General features: G+C 41.6%; 1 protein-coding gene across 6 annotated transcripts in view; it reads left to right on the forward strand.

Moving 5' to 3' along the window:
• The window catches only part of GIGYF2 (GRB10 interacting GYF protein 2), a 270,607-nt gene that overhangs the window by 117,203 nt on the left and 138,555 nt on the right, over positions 1 to 14,849 (forward strand). For all 6 annotated transcript variants that reach the window (XM_073581241.1, XM_073581243.1, XM_073581238.1 and 3 more), the window contains 3 exons: positions 4,582 to 4,799; positions 5,056 to 5,236; positions 5,321 to 5,494. In XM_073581241.1, the coding sequence (XP_073437342.1) occupies positions 4,582 to 4,799; positions 5,056 to 5,236; positions 5,321 to 5,494 (573 nt within the window). The remainder of the gene's footprint in view (positions 1 to 4,581; positions 4,800 to 5,055; positions 5,237 to 5,320; positions 5,495 to 14,849) is intronic.

The following is a 14,849-nucleotide window of genomic DNA, read 5'->3' on the forward strand; positions in this document are numbered from 1 at the left end:
ATGTTTATAAAATGGAAAGAGGGAGGCATATCTAAAGAAGAATATAATGCTGTCTGCAGAATCTGCAGGGCACAAATCAGATTAGCTAAAGCTGAAAATGAATTGAGGCTTGCAAGAGATGTCAAAAGCAATAATAAAGGATTTTGGGGATATGTCAAAAGTAAAAGAAAAGTCAAAGATGCTATAGGATTTTTACAGGATGAAAATGATGAAATGGTAAGACAGGATGTTGAGAAGGCTGAACTTTTAAATTCCTATTTTGCATCTGTTTTCTCTCAGAAAGGAAATGTAACACCAACTGTTATTCACTGTCCTATTAAGGGAATAGAAGAATCCAGGATATCTATAAACAGAAAGATAGTGAGGAAACACTTAGCTAACCTAAATGAATTCAAGTCTCCAGGTCCAGATGAATTACACCCCAGAGTACTGAAGGAGATAGCAGAAGAAATTTCTGAACCACTCTCCATAATCTTTGAAAATTCTTGGAGAACAGGAGAAGTGCCAGAAGACTGGAGAAGAGCAAATGTTGTTCCTATCTTCAAAAAGGGGAAGAAGGTGGACCCAGGCAACTATAGGCCGGTGAGTCTGACTTCTATACCAGGAAAGATCTTTGAACAAATTATTAAACAACATGTAAGTCAATACCTGGATAAGAATGAAGTGATCAAACAGAGTCAGCATGGGTTTGTAACTAATAAGTCATGTCAGACTAACTTAATTTCCTTCTATGACGGTATCACTGATTGGGTGGATCAAGGAAATGCTGTAGATATAGTATATCTTGACTTCAGCAAAGCATTTGACAAAGTCTCTCATACAATCCTTATTGAAAAAATGACTAAGTATGGAATGGATAAGGCAACTGTTAGGTGGATTCATAGCTGGCTTAGTGATCGGACCCAAAGAGTGGTCGTAAATGGCTGCACATCCAGTTGGAAGAATGTCTCAAGTGGGGTACCACAGGGCTCTGTCCTGGGCCCTGTATTGTTCAACATCTTTATCAACGATTTAGATGAAGGAATTGAGGGTAAACTGATTAAATTTGCTGATGACACAAAGCTAGGAGGGATAGCTAATACTAGAGAAGAGAGAGATAGGATTCAAAAAGATTTAAATAAACTGGAGAAGTGGGCAGTAACTAACAGAATGGTTTTTAACAGGGAGAAATGCAAAGTACTACATCTGGGCAATAAAAATGAAAAAAGCATATATAGAATGGGAGGAATAGGGCTAAGTGACAGCACATGTGAAAAAGACTTGGGTATACTAATAGATCACAGACTGAATATGAGTCAACAGTGTGATGCAGCAGCAAAAAAGGCAAATGCAGTTCTAGGATGTATTAACAGAAGCATACAGTCTAGATCACGTGAAGTCATTATTTCCCTCTACTCCTCTTTGGTCAGACCTCATCTGGAATATTGTGTCCAGTTTTGGGCACCACATTTTAAAAAAGACATCAACAAACTGGAGCAAGTTCAGAAAAGAGCGACCAGAATGGTGACCGGTCTGCAAACCCTGTCTTATGAGGAAAGGTTGCAGGATTTGGGAATGTTTAGTTTGCAAAAGAGAAGACTGAGAGGAGACTTAATTGCTGTCTACAAATATCTAAAGGGCTGTCACATTGTAGAAGGCTCAACTTTATTCTCATTTGCACAAGGAAAGACTAGAAGCAATGGGATGAAACTGAATGGGAGGAGACACAGATTAGATATTAGAAAAAACTTTTTGACAGTTAGAGTGATCAATGAGTGGAACAGGCTGCCACGAGAAGTGGTGAGTTCTCCTTCAATGGAAGTCTTCAAACAGAGGCTGGACAGACATCTGACTGGGATGATTTAGCGAATCCTGCTTTGAGCAGGGGGTTGGACCAGATGGCCCAGGAGGTCCCTTCCAACTCTACGATTCTATGATTCTATGATTCTATGATTCTATGATTCTAAACTCCTGACCCAGCTTCTCCATCCTCCCCCTACCAAACACTTTTGCAGTGACTCATGGCTCATACATGGAAAATTCCATTCCTTTTTCTACATGGAGCTTAGATGGATTCAGCTAGTCAATTTTTAATCCCATGATGTCATAGAACTAATTAAAAACAGAATAATTAGCTGGGTAGAAAGGCAAAATGAGCAAATGTAAGTACACAGAGCTATATAATATGATGATTGAAATATATTAAATCAATACATATTTTGATGATGGCGCTTTAAAGGCCCCCATACACGTTAGACTAAAATCGGCCATATCAGCAGGATCTGCAAACAGATTGATTTTGGAGGCCTGTAGATGCTATTGTTCTCCTGCAATGAGAGCTTTTACCTTTCTTAGTGTGCAACTGGTTTCCATGGAGCTCTGCCTCTAATGCCTGCCCAAACTCTAGTCGAGAGTGCTCCGTAGCTATATTCCAAGAGAGGATTTAACTCCTAAGTTCACCATTGTCCAGAAAATTGATCTGCTCACCTCACTCCCACTCATCTATCAAGGTTTGACTGCGCTTTCATAGCAGGTCTTCTAATCAGAGCTCTCACTTTCTTGAGCTGTATGCTTGTTCAAATGCCTGGTTAACTCTGTGTAAATACATTAATCGCTGTGTAGATTTAGAACAAAGCACTGATAGCTGAATGTATTACAGCAGAATGTGTGCTGAGCTTTATAGTTCTACTACACTTTACTACTGTTCCAACTATTCACCAGAACAGTCACTCGAGGAGAAGTCGTTCTGCCAGAAACCAGGAAGTGAAGAGACTACATAGCTCTGAGCTACTCAAGTCAACTTAGGAAGACTCCTTTAACCTATGACGTATAGGTATGTCATAGGTTGTGTATCACCCTTTTGAATCGGGCTCTGGCGCTGAGCCTGCATCTTTTCTGGCACATGACAGCTGATTTGATCAGCTGCTATGTGCCCTTAACGACTCCATCCACTGCTGTAACTAGTTAAATGCCGCTTTCAATCTGACAGTGGCATTTAACTCGTGGTTACCGGAAACGCGTCACTAATCCTGCCCATAGGCACCCCTATGATATGATCGCAGGGTGCTGATGGGTTGATATGACAACCGGCGGTCTGCAGAAGACCCCCATGTTTGTCATTGCCAATCTGCCATGCAAGCCGGCCTGTGGCCTGCGTTTATAGCAATTGATTTTTGCCCAAGTAATCAGTAGGTTGCAGCTTCAAGTCTCTTAAGCGGACCATTGAAGCCAGTAAAAAGTAGAAAAAAAAGTTTTAAATATTTGCCATATAATGTACTGGAAAACATGAAAACAATTTCTAAGTGAGGTGAAATTGCAAAAAAAAAAATGCAGTTCCATAGTTTTTTGGTTTTTTTTCCATTTTTTTTTACCATGTTTACTAATTGCTAAAACTGACCTGCCATTATGATTCTCCAGGTCCTTGAGTTTGCAGATACCAAATGTGTATAGGTTCTTTTTTTTAATCTATGTGGTGAAAGTGTTTTTTTTTTTTTTTTTTAATTTTGGGGTTAAAAAACACCCTTTCCCAAGGCCTGTAGTGTATAAATTTCTCGGGATCTGGGGCTGGGTGAGGGCTTATATTTTGCGCGCCGAGCAGATGTTTTTATTAATAACAGTTTGGGGTACATTTGATTGCCTTTTCTTGCTATTGCGGCTGCGCTGCAGCATGATCACATGTATAATGTGCATTTAATTCTTTAATTTGCTTGTATAAATAAATTCATTAAAAAAAAAAAACCTCTCAAAATGGAGCCGGCGGCACCATCTTGCTAGGTAAAATATACTCCTCCAGGATGGGCCACCTGCAAGGAAGCATCTATCAGATCACTATAAAATGCAATAACCGCATTGTATCCCGAGAAATGTAAACACTAAAGGCCTTGGGAAAAGGCGTTTTTTTCCCCAAAAAACTTTTAAAAAAATTGTTTCACCACATAGATAAATAAAGAACCTAGACATGTTTGGTATCTGCAATCTCATAATGACCTGTAGAATCATATTGGCAAGTTAGTTTTAGCATTTGAAACATGGTAAAAAAAATGGAACTTCGCTTTTTTTTTTTTTTGCAATTTCACCTAATTTTTCCCGTTTTCCTTTACAACTCGTTCCGCAAAAAACAAGCCCTCTAATGGCCGTATCGACGGAAATATAAAGAAGTTATGACTCTGGGCAGTAGGGGAGCAAAAAAACGGAAAACATAAAAAATGGAAAATCCCATGGTTGTGAAGGGGATAAGCATACTTGGCTGGTCCCAAATCTTACGATTAACGCTGCCCATGTCAAGCCTACTGTACTTGCCAAAACATACCTCCTGTTTTATAAATCAATAGATAGATATTGTTAGGGCCATTCGCGTGCATTTTTAAAGATATGGTCAATGGGGCTACTCTTGGTTTACAAACAGTATCAATATAGTAACTGCAGCTAACTATATGATGTATTTTTCAGTCACCTACAATCAGATTGTGGCCCGCCTGTATGCGTTCTCTGTATAACTTTTTATTTGTAAAAAAAAAAAAAAAGTTGCTGTATTGTGAAAGCTTTTACATTTTTTGGAAATCAAATTCGCAGTCCTAAAACTTCTCCTTTTATTTAACCAAGATGGCGCTCGAGGACCAGGGTGGAGAGAACATCCAGATCGTCGTAGACGTTTTGACTTTGATTTCCGAGAGCGCGATGACGAGCGAGGCTATCGCAGAACTCGTAGTGGCTCAGGAAGTGCAGAAGACGAGCGAGACAGTTTGCCAGAATGGTGTCTGGAGGATGCAGAAGATGAGACAGGCACTTTTGATTCTTCAGGGGCATTCCTACCTTCCAAGGTAATTATTTTTTTTTTTCTTTTAACTGGTCCACGTCTACAGAGTGGTAAATAATTTTAGTACATTTAGATGAGCAACTTGGCAGTAAGCAGTTTTTTAAATATTAGCCATGTCTTGCAAATCTTGCTCAATTAATATACCCCTAATTTTATGCCACATGCTTGGTCACTGTTTAGCGTCTGTGATTGTGCTGTGTAGCAGTACATTAGAATTGTCACTTCAGGCGGTCTAACATCTAAATTTGTTCTTTTCTCAGAAGGTTCAAAAGGAGTGCATTCCCGAGGAGCAGGAGCTGGACTTCCGTCCTTCTTTGGATGGGGAGGAGCATTCAGATTCTGATGGAAGCAACTTGGAAGATGCCAAAGAGACTGAAGTGGCACATGGACGGGAGCAATCGAGTGAAATGAGCAAAAATGAAAACTTTGGCGAAAGACCAGGTAACAGGCTAAATGTGAATATGATGGGTAAGGTGTTTGGATTTCTTTCTCTTGTTTTATATTGGATTTTTAATGTTTTACCAGTGACCACACCTCTAGAGATGGAGCAGCGGACCCCGTCACCTGCAAAGAAAACCGAACCCAAAGCAGATTCTCCTGTCCAGAAGAGTACTACGCCCCTCATGGCCTGTAACCACGAGCAGGAAACAAAGTTACATACAAACTCATCAGCAGCTACTCCTCCCACATATAAGGAAGGTATGTTATCATATCTGTGCAAAAATATTAGCTTAACTACACTTTCCATACTAAGAATGCTGTCAAAAATAAGTGTTAGTATATTTTTCTCAATTACCACATTGCAAAGCATATTAACAAATCTAAATCAAAACTATGTTTGTTGCTTCTCCAATCCACTCCACAACAGTAACACATCCTAATTAGGGACAGGAAACACCTTTTATCCTCAGTGTTTTTCCTGTCTCTAGGGGATGAAGAGGTTATCTGTGGGGTTCTGTGGCCGGGAGCAGTCACCTTTGAAAGTTACCTGGTATGATGCCGGGCTGCAAGGATCGATTGCTCTCCCTTCCTCCTTCAGTAGCTCCCGCACCTTCGGGAACAGGACCTCACCACTCTCCAGCGCCTCGAGGGTAATGCTGAGTGGTGTCAGGGGCTGGGGTCCTCCTGTAGCTCCCTAGCTGCTGTTTGCCTCCTTTCCTCCTTGTCGGTATGTGATATGCCGGAAGTTTCCGGTATCTTTTGCGCCTATCTTCACTCAAGACTAATGTCGTTTCAACTTGTGTAGCAAGGTCCATGTTCCGCTGGTTACATCAGCTGGAAGAGCGTCTGTGTAGTGGTAGTCTTAGAGAAAACTTACTTGCTTCCTTGCCATTACTTTAAAAAAGCTACAGGTTTTCTAGTGGATGCATAGTGTAGTCAGGATATCGGCAAGATCTTCAGCTTTATCTTACTTGGCCAGAAGAGCCCTCTGCTTAAAGATGTGGAGCAGGTATTTTGTTTCTAAAGGCCCTTTTACATTTAGCGATGCACCAGCGATCCGACCCGGTCAGGATCGCTGGTGCAGCGCTAAATGATCGCTAGTGAGCTTTCACACAGAAAGATCTCACAGCAGTGCAGCAGCGATGCAGCGCACGATACTTACCTTTCACACACAGCGATCCAGACGTCCGCCCGCGTCCAGCGTTGCTCGTCTCACACAGCAGGAAGCAGACGACGAGAAATGGAGCTGCCCGATCTCGCGCGATCAGCGATGGACAGCGGGAGAGCCGGTCGGAGGTAAGTATCACACATAGCGATATCGCTAGCAATATCGCTATAATGTCACAAAATCAGTGACGTTTTAGCGATATTGCTAGCGATATCGCTATGTGTAAAACCCCCTTAAGTCCAAACTTTGCTTCAGTCCCTTAGAGGGGAATATGTATTTGGACCAGTGCTGGATGATCTTTTAGAAAAAGCATTGAATAAAAAGAAATCGCTACTTGAACCAAAAATGTCTTAAGAAAAGATCCTTTATTCCATCACAGGTCAAACCCTACATACAGTATACAGGTAAGGGTAAATCGGGTCATTGGAGTTATCCTAAAGGAGGAAGAGGAAAGAATATTTTTCAGAACCAGCGCCAAGAGAGGCAATGATGCCAGGAGCATAGCAGACAGATTTGTGAAATTTCTCTCACTGTGGTAAGAAATCTGATGAGACCGAAAGGCTATGTGCACACGGTGCAGAATTACCTGCGGGTTTTTCCACGCGGAACCGCAGGTAAAACCGCAGGTAAAATGACCTGCGGTTTTCCTGTGGTTTGGTCTGCGGTTTCACACCTCTACTATGTTAAAGGTGTGAAACCGCCCAAACAATCGACATGCTGCGGTTTGTAAACCGCAGCAAAACCGCGCGGAAAAAAACGCACCGTGAGCACAGCTTTTTTGAAACCCCATAGGGTCTCATTGTACTGTACTTTATCAGCGGAACTGCTGCGTTTCCACAGGGGCAAAACCGCTGCGGAAACGCAGCAGAATCCGCACCGTGTGCACACAGCCAAAGATTCTAGAATCGGTTGGAGTAGGAGAAAAAAATGGAGTTTTCATCTTCTGAGGCTAGAAATAACATCTGTATCATCTCCAAAACTACAAGGCATCATGACATGAGGGCTTCAATATCTGCACGAATCAGGAGTGATAGTACAAGTTCCATGGATGGAATGGCGCAGCCTCACTATTCTCGTTTATTTTTAATAAAAACAAAAACATGGGTCTGCAGAATAATACTAAATCTGAAATGTCTGAATCACTGTCATGTACAGAAGATTCACAATGCAATCTATAAAATCCACGATTCCATTGATAGGCAAGAATTTCGTAATGGCAACCATCCTACTTAATGAAAATTTCTGAGGTTTGCTGTTAAACAAGAACAGAAGTCAAGGCAGAAGTGGTAGCATTCATAAGAAAACAAGACATCTCTATCGTCCCCTACTTAATTTTTTTCCTAATATTGGCCCCCTCTATTCCACAGCTCAAGGGACATCTGCAATCGACCCTCCAGATTCTGGAATCTTTAGGATGGCTTATGAATCGGGAAAAATCAGACCTAAGGCTCCGTGCACACGCTGCGGATTGGGGTGCGGATTTGGCCGCGCAGATTTTGTAAAATCTGCAGGTAAATCTGCAGGTCAAAAGACCTGCGGTTTTACCTGCGGATTGGTCTGCGGTTTTGCCCTGTGGTTTTTCATCTCAATGGAGGAGATGGCAAACCACAGCGGAATCCGCAGAAAGAATTGACATGTCAATTCTTTCTGCAGTTTCAAAACCGCAGAAAAACCGCGCGGAAAAATCCGCACCGTCTGCACTGCGGTTTTGTATTCCCATAGGGAATAATGGTACTGTACACCGCAGCAGAAACTACTCCTGAGTCTAAGAGCGTATACCGCTCAAAACGCGTACAGAACCTCCTGGGCTCTATCTGTGCGGCTATCCCATGTCAGGGTAAAAACCGCAATGATGACTATAGCAGCCATGCTTGTATTTTAATGAAATAAATAACGAAAATTCTGGATTTTACTCCTTGAGCTGGACTTTCCTTTTTCTACAAAACATTTACTGCTGCTTGTTTCTGGCAAACACCCTTGGAGTCAAAATAATCACTGCACGTGTAGGTACATTTTCAAATGGGTGTAATTTCCAAAATGGGGTCACTTAAGAGGGGATTCTGCTTTTTAGTCCACAAACTATTCAACAATAATTTGTTCTCCAAGAGTCAAATAACGCTCCTTCTATCCAGAGTCTCGCTGTGTGGCCAAACAGTACTGTACAGCCACATATGGGGTATTGACACATTCAGCAGAAATTGTGTGACAAATGTTAGTGCAATTTTTACCCATTTCCCCCTGATACCATGTAAAATTTGGGGCTACAACAATTTTTTTGTGGAAAAAATCTAATTATATTTTCTTCACCGCCAATGGTATAGAATTCTTTGCACACCTGTGGTGTCAATATCATCACTGCACCCCTAGATTAATTCAATGAGAGGTGTAATTTGTAAATTGGGGTCACTTATGGGGGTTCTGCTGTTCTGGCACCACAGGAACTATTTGTTCACAAAATTCGTTGTTTACCAATTATGTATAACATACCGCTAACAAAAAGAAGCATATAATAGTTTCTTTAAAAATATTATTCTTTATTCAATAAATATTAAAAACTAGATGGAGACCCGATGCTATCGCATCGGGAGGGCGGTAATGTCACGATTGGGGCAGGCTTTGCTGCGTTGAGAATCTTTCAATCCCATGTGCTCACCCACCTATCCACTCTCTATTTCCCCATGTGCTGACTTCTCCCGTCTGTGCTCTGTTCTTTGACCTGTCTACCCCATGTGCTATCCCCCTTGTCTGCTGTCTCCCTCCTTCCTGTCCTGTGTTCTCCCCTCATGTGCTGTCCCGTTTGAGCTGTCTCCCCATGTGCTCTGTCTCTCACACCTGTGCGCGCTCCCCCCCCCCCATCTGCTGTCTTCTCTCATGTCATAAAGTTCATTTTAAAAATTGTCTGTGTCTGATCGTGTGCAGAACATACTACAGCTCCTCAGCAGGGGAGAAAGCAAAAGACAATACTGACAATACAGCAGGAAATTGCAGAGGATACATTTTGTGAGGTAAAATATTGTTTAAAAGCAGTCAGTAAAATGTTTTACCTCACAAAATGAATCCTCTGTGATCCCCTGCTGTAATGTCAGTATTGTCTTTTGCTTCTTCCCCTTCCCAGGAGATGTGGTATGCTCCGTACACGGCAGACACAGATAATTTTTAAAATGAACTTTCGTTCATGGGAAAACCACTTTAATGTGACCGGCTTCCTCTGCCTGTAGACACGTTGCGCATCTGCTGCCGGGATCAGCCGAATGATTCACTGCACCTGCGTGGAATTCGCACTGGTGCAGTAAATCAGACCGCTGCCATCTTTGTGCAGACAGATAGCGGAGGTCACATTAAAACTGTGCATGCGCTCCTCTTGTACAAAGATGGAGGAAGTTAGTGACTCATTTGGCTGATCCCGGTGGCGTGTTTGCGACGGTGTTCCACTGGTGGTACCGCGCAAGAGGTTGCCTACGGAATATACAGTTTGTGTGTGTGTGTGTGTGTGTGGTGCGTACGGCGTATACAGTGTGTGGTGTGATTGTGTTCCGCTGGTGGTACCATGCAAAGAGCTGGCACCGTCAGCAGTTTCCATATTGAGACACCCATCAATTGGGTGTCCCAATATGGCGGTTGGTAAACTTCCGCCTCTTGGAATTCTGGGATCCGGACTGGACAGGATGTGAAGTCATTACAAGGTAATTATATATTAGAAGATATACAAAGAATAAGGTGCTGTTAAATTGAGGGAACAATAACCATAGTTGTGCTAATTAATAAAAGGCATCTCCAAATTATTTATGCCACCAGGCACACACAAAATCACAAAATAAAGGTTTAATATTATAATGATTTTATGCTGTACAATAGTGTGCATGCATTGCATTGTAACTCCTCCCGCTTCCTGAGAGCAACATGTGTTGACAAGAGACAGGTCAGTAATGTTAATAGACCCTGGTCAATTTGAGTGCCTGCAGTGCTTTTAGCCCCTACTTAAACATATGACTCGCCACCAGGACTTGACTTAAATATAAATTCCTGTCACTGCAAGTGCTACCACAGCACACCAATGGAGTCCCTCTGCCCCGACGCGCGTTTTGCTTCGCTTTTTTGGGAGGCGTGAAACTAATCGAAACACGTCTCGGGGAAGAAGGGAATAAGAAAAATTCAGATAGCACACCTCAAATGAGACAAGGTAATACAGATGATTCATGGATACTTTTCCTTGGTGTAACCTGTGCAGGCACATGGCATGGCAATTGTCAAGCATGGCATAGACTTTGTGTCACTATTGTCTTGCTATTATTCGTCTGCGTCTTGAATTCATATTTTCTGATTGCCTAGCTGTAGTGCTAGTGTGAGTGATGGTGATTGTTGGCTCTGTGGTTTTCACTGTTACTTTACAGAGCAGGGGTCCTGGTTTCAAATCCCACCAAGGAAAATACCTACAAGGAATTTTTTATGTTCTCACTGTGTTCACGTGGTTTTCCTCCCACACACTGAAGACATACGTGATAGCTGTGGAAATTAATGGTGCAATATAAGCAAGTAAAATGTTGAATATTTTGATTTCTTCTAGTACTACATAGTCCTGTGTTACATTACAGGTCCACCACCTTTTACTTTCCTTCGCACAATATACATGCAATGGTAAAATTTTACATTACATGAGAGCAAATACAAAAAACTGACCAGCACCCTCAAACAGAATATAGCAAGTGTGAACAGGTACAAACTGCTTTGACTACATAATAACATATAGCCTTTCTCTGATTGGATCCTAAACCTAATATTTATGAAATGTTCCTCTCCTGGGCTAAAAGCGTAGAAATTTAAATGACAGGTAAGATCCAGCACTTCCTAACCAGCTGAGGGAAAGCCAATGGCTGGGGGCTGATATTAATAATCTGGGAATGGGCCAATAGCCATAAAGGTTCCCAGGCTATTAATATCAGATCACAACTGTTTGCTTAACCTTTACTGGTTATTATAGGGGAACCACTCCCTTCCCCCTCCCCTCTCCAAAAATAAAAAATGGTTTTACTAACCAGCAAAGGCTAAACAAGACAGCTGTGGACTGATATTAATAGCATAGGAAGAGTACATGGATATTGGCCCCTTCCCAGACTGAGAACATTAGCCCTAAGCTGCCCAAGAAATGGCGTAGCCATAAGATGCGCCAATTCTGGCCCGTAGCCTTGCCCTGGAGCGGTGGCAAGTGGGGGTAATTTTTATGGGGTTGATTTCAACTTTTCTGGCCGTTGACATCAAGCCTACGGGTTAGTAATGGAGTGGTGTCTACTAACTCCATAGGCAAATGTAATAAAGCAAAGTTATACTCTCCTTTCCGCCGATAATTCATTAATGGGCATGTTCCATGACGATTTGGATGGTGTGGGGAGCAGTCACATCAGTGATGCGACCTCTCACCACTCCATACGACTCACTCTGAGCATGAGAACATGGCTGCCGTGACTGGGGGTAACCTTAATGACGTCACCACCGGTCACAGGCAGCCACGTTCTCGTGCTCTGCTCATAGAATCGTAGAGTTGGAAGGGACCTCCTGGGCGATCTGGTCCAACCCCCTGCTCAAAGCAGGATTCGCTAAATCATCCCAGTCAGATGTCTGTCCAGCCTCTGTTTGAAGACTTCCATTGAAGGAGAACTCACCACTTCTCGTGGCAGTCTGTTCCACTCATTGATCACTCTGTCAAAAAGTTTTTTCTAATATCTAATCTGTGTCTCCTCCCATTCAGTATCATCCCATTGCTTCTAGTCTTTCCTTGTGCAAATGAGAATAAAGTTGATCCTTCTACAATGTGACAGCCCTTGAGATATTTGTAGACCGCTATTAAGTCTCCTCTCAGTCTTCTCTTTTGCAAACTAAACATTCCCAAATCCTGCAACCTTTCCTCATAAGACAGGGTTTGCAGACCGGTCACCATTCTGGTCGCTCTTTTCTGAACTTGCTCCAGTTTGTTGATGTCTTTTTTAAAATGTGGTGCCCAAAACTGGACACAATATTCCAGATGAGGTCTGACCAAAGAGGAGTAGAGGGAAATAATGACTTCACGTGATCTAGACTGTATGCTTCTGTTAATACATCCTAGAATTGCATTTGCCTTTTTTGCTGCTGCATCACACTGTTGACTCATATTCAGTCTGTGATCTATTAGTATACCCAAGTCTTTTTCACATGTGCTGTCACTTAGCCCTATTCCTCCCATTCTATATATGCTTTTTTCATTTTTATTGCCCAGATGTAGTACTTTGCATTTCTCCGTTAAAAACCATTCTGTTAGTTGCTGCCCACTTCTCCAGTTTATTTAAATCTTTTTGAATCCTCTCTCTTCTCTAGTATTAGCTATCCCTCCTAGCTTTGTGTCATCAGCAAATTTAATCAGTTTACCCTCAATTCCTTCATCTAAATCGTTGATAAAGATGTTGAACAATACAGGGCCCAGGACAGAGCCCTGTGGTACCCCACTTGAGACATTCTTCCAACTGGATGTGCAGCCATTTACAACCACTCTTTGGGTCCGATCACTAAGCCAGTTATGAATCCACCTAACAGTTGCCTTGTCCATTCCATACTTAGTCATTTTTTCAATTGTATCAGAGACTTTGTCAAATGCTTTGCTGAAGTCAAGATATACTATATCTACAGCACTTCCTTGATCCACCCAATCAGTGATACCGTCATAGAAGGAAATTAAGTTAGTCTGACATGACTTATTAGTTACAAACCCATGCTGACTCTGTTTAATCACTTCATTCTTATCCAGGTATTGACATACATGTTGTTTAATAATTTGTTCAAAGATCTTTCCTGGTATAGAAGTCAGACTCACCGGCCTATAGTTGCCTGCGTCCACCTTCTTCCCCTTTTTGAAGATAGGAACAACATTTGCTCTTCTCCAGTCTTCTGGCACTTCTCCTGTTCTCCAAGAATTTTCAAAGATTATGGAGAGGGGTTCAAAAACTTCTTCTGCTATCTCCTTCAGTACTCTGGGGTGTAATTCATCTGGACCTGGAGACTTGAATTCATTTAGGTTAGCTAAGTATTTCCTCATTATCTTTCTGTTTATAGATATCCTGGATTCTTCTATTCCCTTAATAGGACAGTGAATAACAGTTGATGTTGCATTTCCTTTCTGAGAGAAAACAGATGCAAAATAGGAATTTAAAAGTTCAGCCTTCTCAACATCCTGTCTTACCATTTCATAATTTTCATCCTGTAAAAATCCTATAGCATCTTTGACTTTTCTTTTACTTTTGACATATCCCCAAAATCCTTTATTATTGCTTTTGACATCTCTTGCAAGCCTCAATTCATTTTCAGCTTTAGATAATCTGATTTGTGCCCTGCAGGTTCTGCAGACAGCATTATATTCTTCTTTAGATATGCCTCCCTCTTTCCATTTTATAAACATTTTTTTCTTCCTTTTTAGCATGTGCTTAAGTTCTGTGTTCATCCATCCTGGTTTCCTTAAATGCTTCCTATTCCCTCTTTTCGGAATTGTTAACAACTGTGCTTTGAGAATTTCATTTTTCAAGATTTCCCATCCTTCCTGGACATTTTTGTCTTTAAGGATATCCAGCCATTGGATCCCTCCAATTCTCTTTCTGAATCCCTTAAAATCTGCCTTTCTGAAATCTAACCTTGACGTCTGAGTCTTCACAGGTCTTCCGCCTCTAGTTATCCAAAATTCTAAAATAGCATGGTCGCTACCTCCTAGGGTCCCAGCCACTTTTACCTCCTCAACCATTTCCTCCCTGTTTATAAGGATTAGATCCAAGGTAGCAGTTCCCCTTGTTTTCTCCCTTACCTTTTGGAAGATAAAGTTGTCAGCAAGAGAGGATAAGAATTTCCTTGACCTGTTAGTTTTGCCTGAGAGAGATTCCCAACAAATGTCTGGATAGTTGAAATCTCCCATGACAACTATGTCATATTTTTTGGAGAACTTGGCCATTTGATGCATAAAGAGTTCATCCATATCTTCAGCTTGCACAGGCGGCCTGTAGTAAATGCCTACAATGGTGTCCTTTCCATTGTTCTGTCCTTGTATTCTTACCCAAACAGTTTCCACAGAACTCCCAGTCTCTGAAGCTTCAATCTCTGTGCAGATATACGCATTTCTAACATACAATGCGACACCTCCTCCTCGTTTATCAAGTCTGTTTCTTGCAAATAAGTTGTATCCTTCTAGTCTTGTATTCCAATCATGTGTATTGTCCCACCAAGTTTCAGTGATTCCATTGACATCATATTTCTTTTCCTGTGTTAGTAGTTCCAATTCTCCTTGTTTGTTGCCCATGCTTTGTGCATTAGTATAGAAACATTTTAGTTTGTGACTGGTTTCTCTTTCTCCAATATTTTTATTAATTAGATTCTTTCGTCTTTGTTCTTCCTTTCCACTTCTAATAGCAGAGTTCTCAATAGCATTTGTCAGGTGTA

The sequence above is a fragment of the Dendrobates tinctorius genome, unplaced genomic scaffold (assembly GCF_039654945.1).
Source record: "Dendrobates tinctorius isolate UK_male_01 unplaced genomic scaffold, ASM3965494v1 ptg000069l, whole genome shotgun sequence".
Classification (NCBI taxonomy): Eukaryota; Metazoa; Chordata; class Amphibia; order Anura; family Dendrobatidae; genus Dendrobates; species Dendrobates tinctorius.